Source organism: Vicia villosa, linkage group LG3, assembly GCF_029867415.1.
Source record: "Vicia villosa cultivar HV-30 ecotype Madison, WI linkage group LG3, Vvil1.0, whole genome shotgun sequence".
Classification (NCBI taxonomy): Eukaryota; Viridiplantae; Streptophyta; class Magnoliopsida; order Fabales; family Fabaceae; genus Vicia; species Vicia villosa.
The window spans coordinates 99312422-99330902 of NC_081182.1; the positions used below are offsets into that span (position 1 = coordinate 99312422).

The window sequence follows — 18481 nt, forward strand, 5'->3', positions numbered from 1 at the left end:
TGTTCTCTTATGCTATGTTTGGGAGTTTGGAGGGGAGGGGAGGGGAAGGGTTCCAAAAACAAAATTTTAAAAAAATATACGAAAATATTTGACATTTTTTGAAAAAATGATTTTGTTTAGAATGATAAAAGAGTCATTATCATTACTAAATTTTTAATTTTCAGAATACTATAACAACCTAAAAGATATTTGGAAAATTTATGTAAGCCCTTCAAAACCCTCAAAAACCCTCATTCAATACAATTTTTGAGTTCCCCCATTTTATGGGGTTTTTGGTGTTATGAATAAACTCAAACCCTCCAAAACCCTCCTACCCAAATTTTTTTTATCCTTTTCACCCAATTCTTCCTATTTTCCAAAGCCCTCCCCCCCCCCCCCCTTCCCCTCCAAACTCCCAAACATAGTCTTAAGGATGTGTTTGATTCGCAAAGTAATAAATACTTATACTTTATTTGAAATGTCTATGCATTAGCAAAAAATAATATAAAATATAATATAATCAGGGGCGGTTCTATAGCCCAACAAGCCCGGGCACGCGCCCGGGCTCAACCCCTATTTTCTTTGTATTCCCCCAAATTTAATAGCCGATTTTTAAAGGAAACTAGGGGCAAAATTAGTAAAAATAAGGGTGTAAAAATTAAAACAGATGAATACCCAATGATCCAGACAGGCCCAATCCAATTAATTATTTATTACTTAAAACAAATTAAAAAAGAACCAAACTAAACAATACCGAAAACAAATTCTGAACCGCCCCTGCCCTGCTGCTGCCCTGTTCCTATTCCTCTCTCTCTCCAAGACGTCACTTTCCAGCACACTAGCAGAGGGTAACATGCTTCTTCATTTGTCTAATTGTTTTCTTATTAGTTTTATAGTAATACAATATTATATAGTTATAGATGTTGTAAAAATCTACCCTTATAGTTTGTGTAAACCCAACCTTGTTCAATAGAAATTTGAAAACCAAAACTTTTTCTAATAGTTCAGTTTCTTGTTTTATCCTGCAGTTTTTCTAATAGTTCAGTTTCTTGTTTTATCCTGCAGTTTTTCTAATAGTTCGTATTCTTGTTTTATCCTTTTGTAAACCCAACCTTTCTTGTTTTATCCTTTTTTTTAGTTTAATATAGGTCAATTTTACATAGTTTAATATAGGTCAATTTTACATAATTTAATTTAGAATGAATGATAGTTCAATTTTTCTTCTAATATTTATATTGTAGTTTTTATTTTAACAGAAATTCTACTCTTTTTTTTTTTGGATTCTAATATAGTATCAAAGATTTTGGTTAATTTAATAGATCATTCATAATAATAAAATTCTCTTTTAATTTTGTTATTATGAATTATTTATTTTATTTAATTATTCGGTCTCGTCAATTTGTGTGTTATAAATTGTTTACTTAAAAATTCGTTTCACAAAATCATTAAATTTCAGAGATGAGGAGGTTTTTGGTTCCTAGAACAAGTATTGAGAAAGTGAATGTTAAGCAACCGGAAGTCGAAGTAGAAGAAACACCACCTAATGTGGCCAACGAGTTTAATCCAAATGAGATTGTGCGTGATCCAGGATGTAGGAAACAAATTCATGAGTATGCTCCGGATATTCAAGACCAAGTGAGGAGGGCATATATATTGAAGGGTCCAACGCAATCAGATTTAGCAAGATTTCCTCGTACTCAATTTGGGAAGTATTCAAGAGCATTTTGTAAAGCATGGTATAAGAATTATACATGGATTGAATACAGTGAGTCGAAGGATGCAACTTATTGTTTCTATTGCTTTCTCTTTAAGCCGCCCGGGAGGGCCGAACACTTTGGTTATGAAGTCTTCAACAAAGACGGATTTAAGGATTGGAAGCATGCATCTAAAGGCTTTAAAGATCATATTGGTAGTCATGATAGTAAGCACAACTCATGTGTGAAGCACTATGATGATTATAATAATCAAAGACAAAGTGTGACAAGTATCTTTGCTAGAGCAACTAGGGAATCAGAAGAATTGTATAAGATCCGTTTAACTTGTTCTTTAGATTGTACTAGATATCTCTTAGCACAAGGCATTGCTTTTCGTGGCCATGATGAAAGCTCTACTTCTCTAAACAAGGGAAATTTTAGAGAGATGGTGGATTGGGTAAAATCTAATGATGACAAAGTAAGAGATGCTTTTGATCGTGGTCCCAAAAATTGCACTATGACTTCCGGTGGCATTCAAAAGGAGCTCGCAACGTGTTGTGCACATGAAGTTACGAAGGTGATTATGGAAGAGCTTGGTGATAGACAATTCTCTGTGCTTATTGATGAGTCACGTGATATATCTGTCAAAGAACAAATGGCAGTGATGTTGAGGTTAGTACAATGAGTTTGTTATTGAAAATACTACAATTATTAAATTAAACTTGTAAATTTCATTCAAACATAGACGAATACATTTGAATTTTTATTTATTTTTCTAGGTTCTTGAACGACAAAGGGAAAGTTGTGGAACTATTTATTGCTCTACATCATGTCAAATATACTACATCTGAGGCACTAAAGGATGCTCTTTATGGTATTCTCGATCGTCATACGTTATCTATTTCAAGGATACAAGGGCAAGGATATGATGGGGATTCAAATATGAGAGGTGAGTTTAATGGTTTACAAAGAAAGATTCTAGATGAAAACCCTTATGCTTTCTATGTCCATTGTTATGCTCACCGTTTGCAATTAGTGGTTGTGTCTGTTGCTAGTAGTTGCTCATCTATTCATGATTTCTTTGAGTACATCTCCTTGATTGTAACCACAACAAGTGCATCTTGCAAGAGAAAGGAGGCACAACACCAAGATATTTTGAATAAACTTGAGAGTGGTGAGATATCTCAAGGAAAGAGCTTGCACCAATCATCTAGTCTCGCTAGACCCGGAGATACAAGATGGGGTTCACATTATACTACCTTGATTCGTTTGGATCAGATGTGGTCCTCTGTGTTAGAGGTGCTTAGTATTGTTGATGAAGATGGACGTCGACCATCTCAAGCGGCGGGTTTGATAGAAAAAATGGAGAGCTTTAAATTTGCTTTCATTTTGAAGCTTATGTTAAAGTTGTTTGGTATCACAAATGAACTTTCAAAAATCTTGCAAACAAAAGATCTTAATATTGTGCTTGCTATGGAATTAGTTGATGATGTTAAAGCTCGATTGACTATATTGAGAGAGAGTGGCTGGAATGATTTATTTAGTGATGTCCAAGAATTTTGTTTTGCTCAAAGTATTCCGGTGCCAAATATGGATGAAGAAATACCGGTTCGGGGACGTTCAAGAAGAGAAGGGAGGACTGTCACTATTCTTCACCATTACCGTGCAGAGATTTTTTATGTTGCTATTGACAAAATATGTGTGGAGATGGATCACCGGTTTTGTGAAGGAAGTAACGTTGTGCTGGATTGCTTCTCATGTCTTGACCCCAAGAACTCTTTTTCCAAGTTTGATGTTGATAAGCTTGCTCATCTTGCTAATATTTATCATGCAGACTTTTCTGATGATGACCGTGGAATAATAAGGGAGCAACTTGAGACTTATGTACATCAAGTGAAAAGGCATGCTTCTTTTACTTCTTGTGAAGATGTTCAAAGTTTGGCTATGAAGATGGTTCAAACTGAGAAACATTTGGTATTTCCTTTGGTTTACAAGCTCATTGAGTTGGCTTTGATATTGCCGGTGTCGACAACATCTGTTGAAAGAGCTTTTTCAGCAATGAAGATTATCAAGTCTAATTTGCGCAACAAGATCAACGATGTATGGTTCAATGACTTGATGATATGTCACACCGAGCGGGAGATATTCAAGTCACTTAAAGATGTTGATATTATTCGAACATTAACCGCAAAGAAGTCTCGGAGAGGGCATTTACCTGTTAATTTTATTTAGCACACTATTCGCAGGTGAGGTTTCATCTCTCTTATGTAGCACACTTTATGACTATTTTTATATTGTCAAATGTAACTTTCAGTTAAATTTTTTTGCCCAGGCTATATAAAATTCCTGGCTCTGCCACTGAATATAATATATATATATATATATATATATATATATATATATATATATATATATATATATATAATATATAATATAATATTATAGAGAGAGAGAGAGTTGTTATAATATAATATGTTTTTTTAACTAAAAATATTGATTTTTGTTATAACTTTTGCTTGAGACAAAAAATTGTCTCATGATTTTGTGAATGACAAAAATTTATGTTTTTGTCGTTTCCTATATCATGTGTTTTGTCACATTTGATGATCACCTTTTTACATTAAATAAAATATAAGAAAAGTTGTTCTATCCAGTCCTTCATTTTAAATAAATCCAAATCATCTAAGTGTGGAAAGCATGTATACATAGATGATCAATTTGAGTTTAGTGTCCTAAGTGATTTTTTTTTCATAAGCAAGGATTATATATATAGGAGAACTAGGGGTTCTCAAACCCGAATACAATGGCCAACAAAAAGCCTAGCAAAAAGGAATATTACAAACCAATTACCCTTACGAAAGGAACCGCAAAGGATCCTTACAAAAATCGTAAAAATTGCAATTGGTAGCGGTAATATTCCCGCAAAAAGACCATCTCCATACCGTGAATTTTATGTTCCAAACAATGTTGTTAACGCTCCAACCATCGTTCCGGAAACACACATCATTCCTAACTAACCAAAGGCACCAAGTAACCGCTAACCAAACCACACCCAATTTACATCTCTTAACTTTCTTGAGTTTGAAGAAGGAGTGCCACTCCATAAAACTTGGTAAACACTCGTCCTCCGCCCTATTTCCCTTACCAACCCAAGAAGCTATATCATTCCAAATCCTATTAACCACCCCACAAATAAAAAAAGTATGCCTACCCGATTCTAATCCAACACTACAAAAGGGACAAAAAATGTTATCTAAAGGAAGAGAGATACCTCTGTGCAATAACAAATCCTTTGTAGGAAGCCGATTGAGGAAAAGTCTCCACCCGAACGCTTTGATTTTGAAAGGCACTTCCAATTTCCACAAAATACCAAAAGCTTCATCGCTTTTGTTGGAAGGACCGAAAGGGATGAAACTCTTCATAAGGAAAGAATAACAAGAGGCCACCGAAAAGTCCGTATCGTCGTTGTAGTACCACTCCACCTCATCCCTCCCCTCACTCCTCCCATCCGCCCCGCCCACAAAATTTTTCAACTCCCCCACATCAACCGAAAGGCTATTCCCCACCAAACCAAAATCACCCCAATTCCACCCTCCATCACCCCAACCTCCCATTGCCGCCACGGAAACATGCTTCAAGTTGGAAACCTCATAGTGGTTCGGAAAGAGGACTTTCAAGGAGGATCCTCCTATCCACTTAGCATGCCAAAAAGGGGTATTGAAACCGTTATTTACGGAGAACCTACTACAATCAACAATCGGATCACCAAAAGAATTATAAGAAAGCTTTACTGCTCAAAGAAAGCACATTACGATTCAAGTTATTTCATAACATAAACCATACAAATTGAATTGCATGATGGATTTTATTGATTCCATATAACATAACAGAATGGAACGTAACAGAACGGAGTGAAGTGGAGCAGAACGGAATAAAGATTCCACTCTATTGTTTGATTATTTTATTTAAAATTTCTCGTTCCATCACATACACCCCAAATTGGATAGAACAAAAAATGAGGAATTGGTCGCAATGCGATGGAATGGATTCTATCATGCTCCATTCCATTTCATCAATTATTTGTAAATTTAAACGATGAAATCTCATTAATTACCATACCATTTCATTCTACTCCATCTCATATCACCAATCCAAACATAACATTAATTGACTTTTTAATTGAAATATCTACTATGCTAAATTAATATTTCCTTTTTCTTCTTTTTTGAAGTGACAATTATATCTTGATACGTTTATGTTAATTGTTAAATCATTTATGCTACTGTCAGACGCAAAACCATATTTTGATTTGTATGATTATTTTATGGGCAATGTTAATGAGTGCCCCGGGGGCACTCGTTAAGGATCATTAATTAGCTTTTGGATTCATTAATAATCTTTAAAAAAGACTTTATTAATTGTATTATTTAAGACAAAAGATTTAAATTTTCTAAACCATAAAAAAAAGTTGATACGTTTACAATTATTACATTCAATTTTTATTTATTGTTAGTTACTGTTTCTGCATATTTTATTTTCATTGCCTAGTAATTTTTATTTTCAAAAAACACTACTATTTGTTTTCATATTTAGTTTAAAACATATACAGTGGATTTCTTTATATATATTTTTTAATTTATCAAAATATTTGAATATTTAAATTGAATATGAATTTTTATGTGTTTTTTAGTTATTATTTTTTGTTTTTGCAATATTTTATTGTTAATTTTTTATGAATTTTAATTTTGCTTATTTTGTTTTTAGTAAATGAAATTTTCATTGAAATGATAATTCAATATTTGAACCCCAAATTCATTTATTTTCATGTGTATAAATTATGTTGCATATAAAAGAGAAATTGAATGAATAAATTAATTTGAGTCAACATAATAATTAGATATATTTAATTATCATTTTTTATAAGGATAAAAATATAACTAATGCTCATTTAATACTCCTTATAATGCTCATTTAATACTCCTTATCCAGTGCCCCCGGGGCACTGGTTAGCAGGACCCTTATTTTATTACTATTGAATTTATATTGAGAAACTCATTTAAATGTGCATTTGCATATTTATATTTATTTTAGACAACATCAAATAAATCGACTCACACCAACATCTTCTTAATTTTAAATGATAAAGTCTTAATTTAGACTTAAAAACTGAAAATTAAAACACATCCAAATAATACCCTAAATTTATAGGTTTCTATCTCTTGCTTAAACCCTGATACCTCTATTACTTAGAGAACAACTTGGAGTAAACTAGAGAATTTGTGTATAATAGATTAATAAATTTTTAAAAATTGTATATTAAATTTGCTTTGTTCAATCATGACTTCAAAATTATGGTGGGAGAGATCGGATATTTACAACATATTTTTAACCCATTGTTATAATAGAATACCTTATAAAAATTAAAAAAAGAAAAGAAAAAAAAAAGAGAAAAAAAAAAAGCGAAAATGAAAAGCGAAAATAAAATAATATAACTAAAACACACTTTTAATGAGAATGTCATGGAGTAACAAATTTTATTTCCTTGTGCCAACCTAAACTAAACCTAGAACTTCATGCAATCTTCCAACCCTTTGATCAACTGTGATGATGTACGTTGCATACATGTCCATGCTCCCAATTCATTCCACACATATAACAAAAATTACAACCACACCTGAAAAACACAAAAATGAATCAGTAACTATAAAATCTTTTTCTCTCCATTTTCTTCAGTATAGGACTAGTTGAGAAATACAGAACCTGCAGTGAATGTGCTCACAACCACTGTGCTTCTCAACATAGATGTAACATAATGGACATTTCTGCCACTTTTCTCTTTTCACCAACTCCAAAAATAACCTCTCATTTTCAACTTCATCAGCTTTCATCTTCACGTACCTGTTATTTTTTACTTCACATAAATTATCATATTTTGAATCCCACCATTTATAGGGATTCAATTTCAGGGGATGCATGTACATATGGTAAAATTTAATAGCAATTAATTATTTAGTGTAACGATGAGAGTGCACTAGGGTATCAAAGAGTTTTTTTTTAACTTTCTTACTTTTTTTCGAAACTTTAATTGGAATAAATTAATTGTACACTTTATTTTTAATTGACTTGGAGAAAAAATTGTTTTAATACTTAAGTGTATTATAAAAATATAAATAAAAAATTAAGTGTATTATAAAAATATAAATAAAAAATTATATATCCAAAGTAGTAAATTTATTATTTTCTCCATTCTTTTTTAATTATTTCGTTTTATAGTAAGTGTTTTATTAGTAAATAAAAAATGTTTATACTGAACCAAAGTTAGCTAAGGATCTTATCCATATTTTCTATGCAATAATTTATGAAGAATACTACCAATGGAACGATACAGGTTCCCAAAGACCATTAGTCAAGTGACCTTCACGGTTCCAAGTCCAAACGGCACATTAGGTTTGTTGTTGTTGTGACAAAGAATTCAATTAGTACACTTTCCTCAAATCAAGTGAGAGGAGTGTTTGTTATGAGAGGTGAGATGATTTAATATTAACCATTGAGTTAGAATAAATGATCATGATTAAAGTTTTAATTTAAAAAGTCATGAAATTAATGACATTTGGTAATCTTCTTTCTTAGTTTGATCCCCGCTTTCTTTTCCATGATTAAAATGTTTAAAGTTTAATAGATTAGTGACATTTTTTGTGCTAGAGGGACCTCTAGCACTTCAAATTTTAATTCAAAATCTCATCCGCAAACATTCAATCTGACCAACAACCCAATCTTACTTATTAAATATAAGCAAAATTTTTAAAACGTTCAAATAAATCCTTCATATATTAAAAAGGTGTCATGTTTATCCTTCTGGTTGCTTTCGTTATTGATAAAACTAGTAAAAGACCCGTGCGCTCGCACGGGTCACGCAAAGTCGATATAAACAATAAATAAATATATAACGATGGTTAATAAATATATATAAACGATATATAAATTAAAATTAAAAAACATTTGAAATTATAATTGTCATATAAATATTAATTTAATCTAGTTAGAAAAATATACTTTAGTAGAAAAAATAGAAAAAAATAATTAAGCAATCATCTACCCGTGCGTTCGCACACATCATACAATATAGTTATAAATATATCGTGAGTAGTCATCTACCCGTGCGTTCGCACGGATTGCACAATATTATGAATAATAAATAAATATAATATATGTTGTTATATTTATTTGATTTGGTAACAGGTACCAAACTTTTTTGTACAAATTTTGTTTATTGTCATTCATACCACTATCTTATTATAAGCATTTCAAATCTTTTTACTTATTTTAAATAAAAATTACAATATAGTTAATAGATTTATTTTTTCAAAAATATCAGTTATAGGTTAATATGTACATATATAAAACAAAGGAGATAATTAAGTATTTATCTATCAGTAGTAAATAAATATAATATAATGATGGTTAAAAATGTAAATAAAATATATACACATTAAGTAGCTTTGTCCCGTCGAAAAATGTATATTTTAGTAGAAAAATAAAGAAAATAATTAAAAAATCATTTACCCGTGCTTTCGCACGGTTCATAGAATGTCATTATAAATAATAAATTAATATAATATAGTGATGGTTAAAAATGTATATAAAATACAAAAAGAATAACATTTTTTTATAAGAAATTATGTATTCATCAATCATAATTGTCTCATGTTAAATGTAATTTTATAAGTAGTCTCTGTCAGTCGAAAAATGTATGTTTTTCGTAAGAAATCTATGTATTTATACATCATAATTGTATCATATTTTTTTTGTAAAAAAAAAATATTAATAGCAATTTTTTTAGTATAAATGTTAAATTTTATCATAAAAAATTACTAACATTTTTTTATAATTGAAGTTTTTAATATCTTTTATTATATTTTAATAGTATCTTTAATTATAATCAATATATTACATATATTTTTAAAAAAAACATAAAAAATAAATAATATTTATAGATAAAACTATATTTAGTATTATTATATAGTATTATTGTTAGTAGTTTAGATTAATGAAGCAATTCTGACAATAAATTAATTATTTGATTTGTTGATCAATAAATAATTCATTCAAATATATAATTATTTGGTAATGATATTGATGCATATTGGTAAACATAACGTTTTCAATTACTGATAAATATTTATTATTAGTCCTATACTCAATTAACATATAATAAATTTTGAATCAATTTTGAATATCATTTAATTTTTTATTTTTTCTTTTTAATTCTATACAAAATCTTTTTCGTTTATTTTCAATTATTTCTCCATTTGAATTTGAATTATGTCAAGATACTGTATATTTGTTGATATTGTATGGAAGGTAGAGATAAATGTATTCTAATTAAAAAAGCGATTAATATTTTATTAAAAAAATTAGTTATTTTGTTAATAAATAAATAATATTAAAAATATTTATTTCATTGATATAACTTCAAATAAAAAAAATTAAACAACAACATTGATTATAATAAAATAATAAAACTAAATGATTATATTGGACGATAAAACTTTCCTTATTAAATTGATAGGATTTCACGGCTGTTAATTATAGACACCGCCTTACCTTTGATTTTTTTGATTTTTTTTTAAATATGACAATGGAAATGGAAGTGGATTAGAGTTATAAGCCATATGCGGATGGTTTTGATAATAATAAAACTTAAAGTATAGTAGAACCATATGATAATGTAAGAACTCCCACAAAATTGAACCTTATGATAATATCAAAAGATTTAAAATTATATTCTTAAAAATTAAATCTACTTTAAAAAACCAATTTAGAAAAATACAGTGTTCAAAAAACCTAATAAAACCTAATAACAGAGACATGTTGTGCAGTGTTAAAAAATCACTCTTCCTGCATCAACAAAAAAACCAAATAAGAACAAATCTAAAAACCAAAATCAAATAAATCAATTTATAACACAAATTAACTTTTTATTTAACATAAACCAAATTTTATAGACAGATAAACTACAGTATAATTAAAAAAAGCTAACAAACTGTAGTGAATAAATGTAGGCCAAATGAAATAATTATTCACTGGGGTTGTCTTGCCTATAATAATCAGTTGATAATTAAATGGATGCTTGATAAGAAGAGTATAGCAATTTTTGAATAACAATTGAAGGGAAGGTGATTAATATGATTGCATACATAGAACCACGATGAAAATCGTTGAAGCGTCTTAATGATTACTTTAAAAATAAATATACTATCTTAAAATTTAAGAAATTTTATATTGTAGGCTTGTTTATATATTTCACATGTAATTTATTAGTTGACACAGTATATTTTTTTTGTAATTGAATTCGGAAAAAAATAAAATTTATGTAATTGAAATGAATATTATAATTTAAAAAATTATTTAATATTATATTAAATAATTATTTCTCTTAATTTTTTTACAAATAAGATAGTTATTTTATAATAAAGAGTAAGTTTTTAAAAAATGGACTCTCTCTTTTCATATATATTTTTGAATTTTTTTTTTACAAATAAGATAGTTATTTCATAAATAGATTATTTTATCATTTTTTTAAGATAAATTTTCTTTATTTAGGTCTCATTTACAATTACCCATAAATTTATTACAATATAATGAATTTATTACAATAAATATATTTATTATAAGGCATGCTAATATGAGTCGATGATGAAAAGACAATTGTTGGCATGAATATCGGATTAAAATATGGGAACAATTTCTCTATCCATTACAAAAAGTTGGGTAGTGTACTTCCAACTAATCACATGATTCCATCTAATTTAACACATTTAATTATTTATTAAAATACTGTTTGTTGTTTTCAAAATATTTTACAAAGGAGGTAACATTAACCAACTTTTTGAGTTGGGTAGATAAGAATTCACCTTAAAATATTAGTTTAAACTTGGACATGAAATTAATTTTGGTAGACATCGATTTTATTAAATCACCTTAAAATAATTAGGGATTGTAATTACAATGATTCATTACTTTTATCATAAAACATCTATAACTTAAAACTAACATTTATGCCATTCTTTTTTCTTCTGTCGTTTATCAGTATTGTGGAGAAAATGAAGTACTAAAAACCCACATAGAATTAAGTGGATACAACTTACATAATGGTTTATAAGTGAATATATTTCATTTGGTATTAAGATCATTTCCTTTGGTATTAAGATAAAAAGTATACTGAATCCAAATGAAACATGATAGAGTTTTGTAAGACCCTATGAAATATATACTACCTGCTTTATTTTGCTTTGAAAAACAAACATCAGTTTTGAAACTTAGGATTTGGATTGATTTAGAAATCATTCTTTTTTAAAAGCAAATAGATTTCAATTAACAAAAACCATGGTATTTATATAAACAGTTGGATAAAGATGTTCAGGGATATTTTTCACCCATGTTCAGACTTAAGATCTCTGTCTTTAAATCTATCAAAAACACTTTGAGATATAAATAACTTCACCAACACATGTCTGATAAATAAAAACATTGAAAACAGAGACTTCTAAAAAACACAAAGTTTATAACACTCCATAAATCATGGATCTGGATCCCCTCCAGTGTTTTTCCTACAACTATCTCTCCTGTGCAATTCTTGATCATTAGATTTAAATCTAATGGTTTAAACTCTTTTCACCTTTTTCTTTTCCTCTATGATTAGATGAATCAAAAGGTCTAGATTGGAGCAGAATAAGCAGAAGGATACACAAAGCAGGAGAGGATCCAAATGCATAAATCATCTGGTTAAGAACAAAATACTACGAATATATTAAAAGGAAGCAGAAAATGATTTCAAATAATAAGCAAAGAAAGATGAAACATATATGATGCCGGCGAAATATTATCCGGTTAAGAACAACATAAGATGGATAAATGAAAGCATTAGAAAATGATATCAAATAATAAGGAAACAAAGATGACGGCAGAAGAAAGAAGAAAAATTCCATGCAGCCGAAAAAACTATGGAAACGAAGATGAAAAGAAACATTTTGCTTGATAAAATGGAACTGAATAATATAAAAGAGTTTGATGGTCAGTTTTGTGGAAGAGAATGAATTTATAGATGGAGGGAAGGAATTGGAAGGAACTTTGCATAACTTAGGTTTGCTTGGAATGACTAAAAGCAACGTGTTAAATGGACTACCCATTCCAATAAAAATATAATTAATTAGGGCTAAAGGCAATTGAATAGGTTTAGGTGTGTAATAATTACGTTTAGGGTTAATGAAAGGTTACTAAATAATTATAATATTTATTTGTTAATTTAAATATTAAGGTAGATGCAATTACTTATCACTCTCAAAATGGTGATTAGAGGGATAATTAAAAGATTTCATATGTATTCTACTTTATTATATTAAAAGTAGATTATGCTTTCACCAAGGCTTGAACCGTGGGCACAAGGGTGCACAATACCTTACCATTTATCCACTTTGCTTTGCTTTTTCTAGTATCACTTACACATTAAATATAATTATTGTAATTTTAATTTTACCTAACCAACCGAGAAAATCTTTTGTTATCTAAACTGTTCATCATCTTCCCATAAATCCAAAAACCCAGAAACGCTTGAGAAACCAAATCAAAAGAACAATCCAACCCAAATCATCCAAAAAAAAAATGCTTCAGTTCCATTTTTGTTACGTGCCTCTAAGTTTTGGGGTTTTTAGATCGTGATACCTCTTCTTTCTTCTAAGAAACCACCTTTCACTTTCATCATCTTTTGAATCTATCATCTTAGTAGACCACTTATGATTGTACGAGTTAACGGTTTTACGGGCGGACTGTTTCGGGTAAAAATCAGTATCATTGAATCTTAAAAATTTCTTCTCAAGACATTTAATTAACAACTACTAAAATCAGATTTTCATACAACAAAAACATGAAAAGGGGGAGAGAAAGAAAAAAAGATCACAAAGAAGAAGAAAACAGCATGGAAAGGACGATTTCATCATGTTTCACTATCTTATTAAATAAGAGAAAATATGAAAACTCAATTTCTTTTCCAATTTCGTCGAAGAAAGAAGGGGGAGAAATTGGATATAATGCTATTAAAACAATGAACATGTAGATTAATATGAAAGGAAAAAATAATATCTTTTTAAAATAAATAAATTATCAATAGTATTAAACTATATCCATTCACGTGACATACTGCCATTATATCAATCTTTATAGCCTTTAATTATATGCATTGATTTTGATCAAAAAAAAAAATTATATGCATTGATTATTTTATTAAAACAATATCACTTGCATTTAATATCCCAATAAAAAAGAGACTATTAATACTATTTAATATCCCTTGCAGTAGTTAAATAAATAGTTGGAGCAGGAAAATAAACTATTGAAGATGAACATGGTCTAATGGTACACCAAACTGTTCAATAACTAAGGAGACCTCAGTTTGACTCTTTAGTGTGGGCAAAATTTTGGAATTATTTATGGAATTTTCATGACCTTGGTGATAACATATGTCACGTAAGTCCGACCCACATGTAAGGGAGTGGGTCCGACCCACAAATCCATTTAGAAGGATATTTGAAGGCCTGTTACCACTTTCTTTTTTAGATGAGCCACAAACTGATCAAAAGCATTCTCGATTTTGGAACCTAGGAGAGAAACTCATTTCCACCGGGAGGAAAAAGAACGAAAACCAACAAACCTTACCTCCTAAAAGTGAGAAAAAAATTCTTTGCAAAAGCACCTGAAATGAGCCTCCATCTCCACTTAGTAAAATAGCCAAATTAACTAAGCGAAAATCCTGGATTTCCAGATCCTCCATGCATGTGTATAGGCTTGCAAACATCATCCTACTTGAACCAAGCAATCTTAGAGTCATTGTCTCTGAGGAAATTTCTCTGGAATCATACAAGCTTCTACCAAAACTTGACAGAAATTTTTAGGAAATATAAGAAGAAGATAAGAGTATCATTAAGGGCTGAGTTAAGTAAGATCACCTAACTCCCATTCTAACATATTATTGTCTCCACGAGCTTAACCGACTAGAAATCAAACTAACTAGAGGTTACCATATAGATATGATGTGAGGGTTTCCCTACCGATAAACCTGTGTACTTGATGAGAATATACGATTGTTTACAATGGATAAAATACCTAATAACTTCATAATGGCATGACCTCATTCGCCCCAATGAGATCGTTATTCGCAAAATTAACTTGAAGATCCAAAACAAGCTCAAAACCCTGAAGATTATCCTTTATTGACTAGATATTATCTAATAAAGTCTTTGCCAAGATAATCGTGCCATTCAGATACAAGAGATAGAAGATATTAAGATCCGAGGAACCAACTCTAAAACCAGATAAGAGACCAAGACCCACAACTTTGGAAAATAAATCACTCATGCTTCCGTCATATGCAAGAAAAGGAAAAGAGTTGAAGGTTCACCTTAATTGAAACCCTTTTGGATGATGATTTCTTGGTTCATAAAATATTGACCAAAACTGCAAGATTTCCATAGAAAACTCAAGCACACATCTAGGATCTCCGCCTAGCATTAAACCCAAACTTGACAATCATACAATCAATAAAAGTCCAACTAACCAAATCATACACTTTTCAAAGTCCACCTTAAAACTGAGCCAATTTTTTCTTTATATCAAGGTCCACCAAATCATTTACAACCGTCACTCTGTCTACTAGAAATCTACCTTTAAGAAAGGTCAATTGGTTATGGAAAATGATATTGTCCATAACCTCAACAGGTCTATCTAACAATACTTTGATAACGAGCTTACAGAAAGACCCTGTTGCAACTTGAAAGCAAGTGTTTTTACTGTCTCCATAAGGACTAGTTGTATTTTTAAAGATTATTTTATAGTTTTTACGACTTTAAGAATGTTTTATTAGATACTTTATCTATAATATAAGAAGGGTAATTGTTCTGGAAAAGTCAATTTTAACCTTGCTTATTTTTTTGCCAAAACATCGTTTTGAGGGTAAAATGTGTTTAACTTAACCAAATCTCAACCAAATGTCAGTTTTGGTTGCATGCTAAACACACTTTACCATAATTTTGTATTGTAGTCATTATTATAATATTTTTTAACTAAAAAATTGGTTTGATGGCAAATAGATTTTTTAGTGCATATTCACTTGTCTCGATGCAGGAAAAAAATGGTTTCCAATGCATACTCACATGTCTCATTTTCTCTAAACCTCTCTCTGTTTTCTTTCTTCATTTCTCTTATCTCTTTCATCTCTTCTTCCTGCAAACAAACCTAACAGGGTTTTGTTTTATTTTATGTTCTGAATCTACATTTCAAATTTTCTCAACTTTCTTCATCAATTTTTCTCTTTGCTGTGAACTCAAACTTGCAATTCATCTTCATTTTCTCACTCTTCAATTTTTCTATAAAATTCTAAAAGATTTCGACCCTCAAAATCGCAAATTCCTTTTTTTTCTATTTTATTTGATTTCATTTCTATTTTCATATTTTCAAAAAAATCTCAAAAAATTTGTAGGTCTGTGATCTTATTTTATTTGATTTATAATCAGGTTTTTATATTTTTTTTATTTTTTTTAATCACTTTTCTATTTTTTTCATTTGTTTTCTTAACCGGAATATTGCAGTGGTTTATCAACATGTTTCCTATGGATTGACCAAGTGGATGGAGCTTTACCCCTTGGCCTCGAGGGATACCCCAATTATTTTTTTGGCCAAAAACTTGTTGGTTTTTGGCCAAATCAAGGTTATTCATATTTGGCCAAAAACCTTTGGTTTTTTGGCCAAATCAAGGTTATTCGTATTTGGCCAAAAACCTTTTGGTATTTGGCCATATCAAGGTTATTCGTAATTTTGGCCATAATTTAATTTTCTAAACCTCAATTATTTTCTTGTATTATTATTAGAAATATTATTATTCTTATTCTTATCTTATTTTTGCAGGTACCTACTTTGCCCAAATGGGAGCAGGTGTAAACTCTATCTCCCATTCCTTACACTTATTTGTTCACTCCATTGCCTTTCCTAATCACTTTCCACTTCCCCTTGATAACCTTGGTAAAATCTCTATTTTTTAACCATTAATCCTAAAATGTATAATAGGTAGGTGTTGTCCATTAAGATTCGTCTAGGTTTTAACCTTTAGGTTTTTTTAATCCATTAGGTTTTTAACCGATTTAATTAATTAGGTTTTTTAAACCAAAATAATTAATCTAGTTAATTAGATTTTTTAATCCATTAGGTTTTTTAACAGATTTAATTAATTAGGTTTTAACCAATAATTAATTAAGTAATTTAGGTTTATAATTAATTTAGTAACAACCTTTAGACTTAGGTTTTTTATTTCACCTATTTCCAAACATCAATTTTTTTTTAATTCTCGATCTTCTTCTCTCTCATCTCAAACTCCAATGATTGTTGCATGTGTGTTTAATTTTTATTCATTTAATTATTTATTTAATTGTTCATTTAAATTTTAGAAATTATGTATAGGTTGCAAATTCTTTTTGATGTAATAGTAATTAGGATTTACTTTAATTTCCGCACTTTACTTTTCCGCATCCCCCGTTTTTGGTTATGTAATCCCCCTCCCCGAAGCCTTGTAATAGCGTATGACTTTATTTTTTCTACCTTTAATTTTCTGCTGATATAACTGTTAGAAATTAATAGGATTGTATGGCAAGACTAAAATCAACCTAGAACAACCCTAACTTTCAGGCTTAAATTAATCAATCACTCTTTTGCTCACACACTCACCTTTAAGGTAATCTCTCTTATGCTGCTTTTTGATTAAATAGTCAAGTCCCTCAAATGTAGGGATACCTTAGCAAATTTCCCTCCGATTTAAATCATCAAAAAGATCATAGTCCCTTAGAGTTGCCTACGATAAAATGATATTGTCCCTCGAGTTGCCATCGATAAATGATGATAGTCCTTTCGAATGCTAAGGTATCCTTACTGATTGCCTTTTTATGACTATTCACATCTAATGCATATGACTTCCTACCCTCTTTATGGTATGGATAACCCATATGAATATTCGTTAACCCTTCAATGTCCTTTACATCTAATGAAAGGACTTCCCACTAACTAATGGTGTGGATAGCCTTTTTCCTTAACGAAAAACTTAAAAAACAAGAAAGACATTAAACTTAGGGTAGGTAGCTCTTAATTGTTTGCTCACAATAAAATTCAAACAAAACTCTTTTCACACCTCCTTTTCAAAACTCTTTTCAAAGACTACACTTTGTATACATCCGTACGAAGATCATTACAAAGTTAAAGCTCTTTTCAAAATGTTTTTCTAAACACACACTACACTTCTTTTCAAACATTTCAAACAAACAAAGTGAGATAAGCAATTAAGATCCCATGGATAACCATGGATACAAAGGGTGCTTACACCTTCCCTTTGTATAACCTACCCCCCGAACTCAAAATCTTTTAAAGGTCTTTCCTGTTCTTTTAGCCTTTCTTAAATTGGATAAAATAAAAGTCGGTGGTGACTCTTGCTATCCGCATATTTTAAAAGTCAGCTCTCCCACCGTATTACAATATAGTAGAGGTATTATCACAGAGAATAGGAATGTCACTCTCATATATTTGAAAATCTTCCAGCTGGCTTTTCATCCAGAGGATCTGAGTGCTGCATTTAGAAGCTGCAATATACTTAGATTATCACCCAAAAAACCGACATCTTCTAAAAGTGATTTTTTATTTCTAGCCTATATCCAGCGTAGTCAGCATCACAATAACCTACTAACTTCTACTGTTTTGATTTTCTATAACACAAGTCA

The 18481-nt window shown here is 29.9% G+C and overlaps 1 protein-coding gene across 1 annotated transcript; it reads left to right on the forward strand.

Annotated features, from left to right (window-relative positions):
- The first annotated feature begins 1437 nt into the window (after positions 1-1437).
- Positions 1438-3905, forward strand: LOC131656418 (uncharacterized). Its single transcript, XM_058926146.1, has 4 exons — positions 1438-1698; positions 1750-2345; positions 2453-2477; positions 2526-3905. Exons 1-4 carry the CDS (start codon positions 1438-1440, stop codon positions 3903-3905), a joined length of 2262 nt encoding a protein of 753 aa, XP_058782129.1.
- The last annotated feature ends 14576 nt before the right edge of the window (positions 3906-18481 follow it).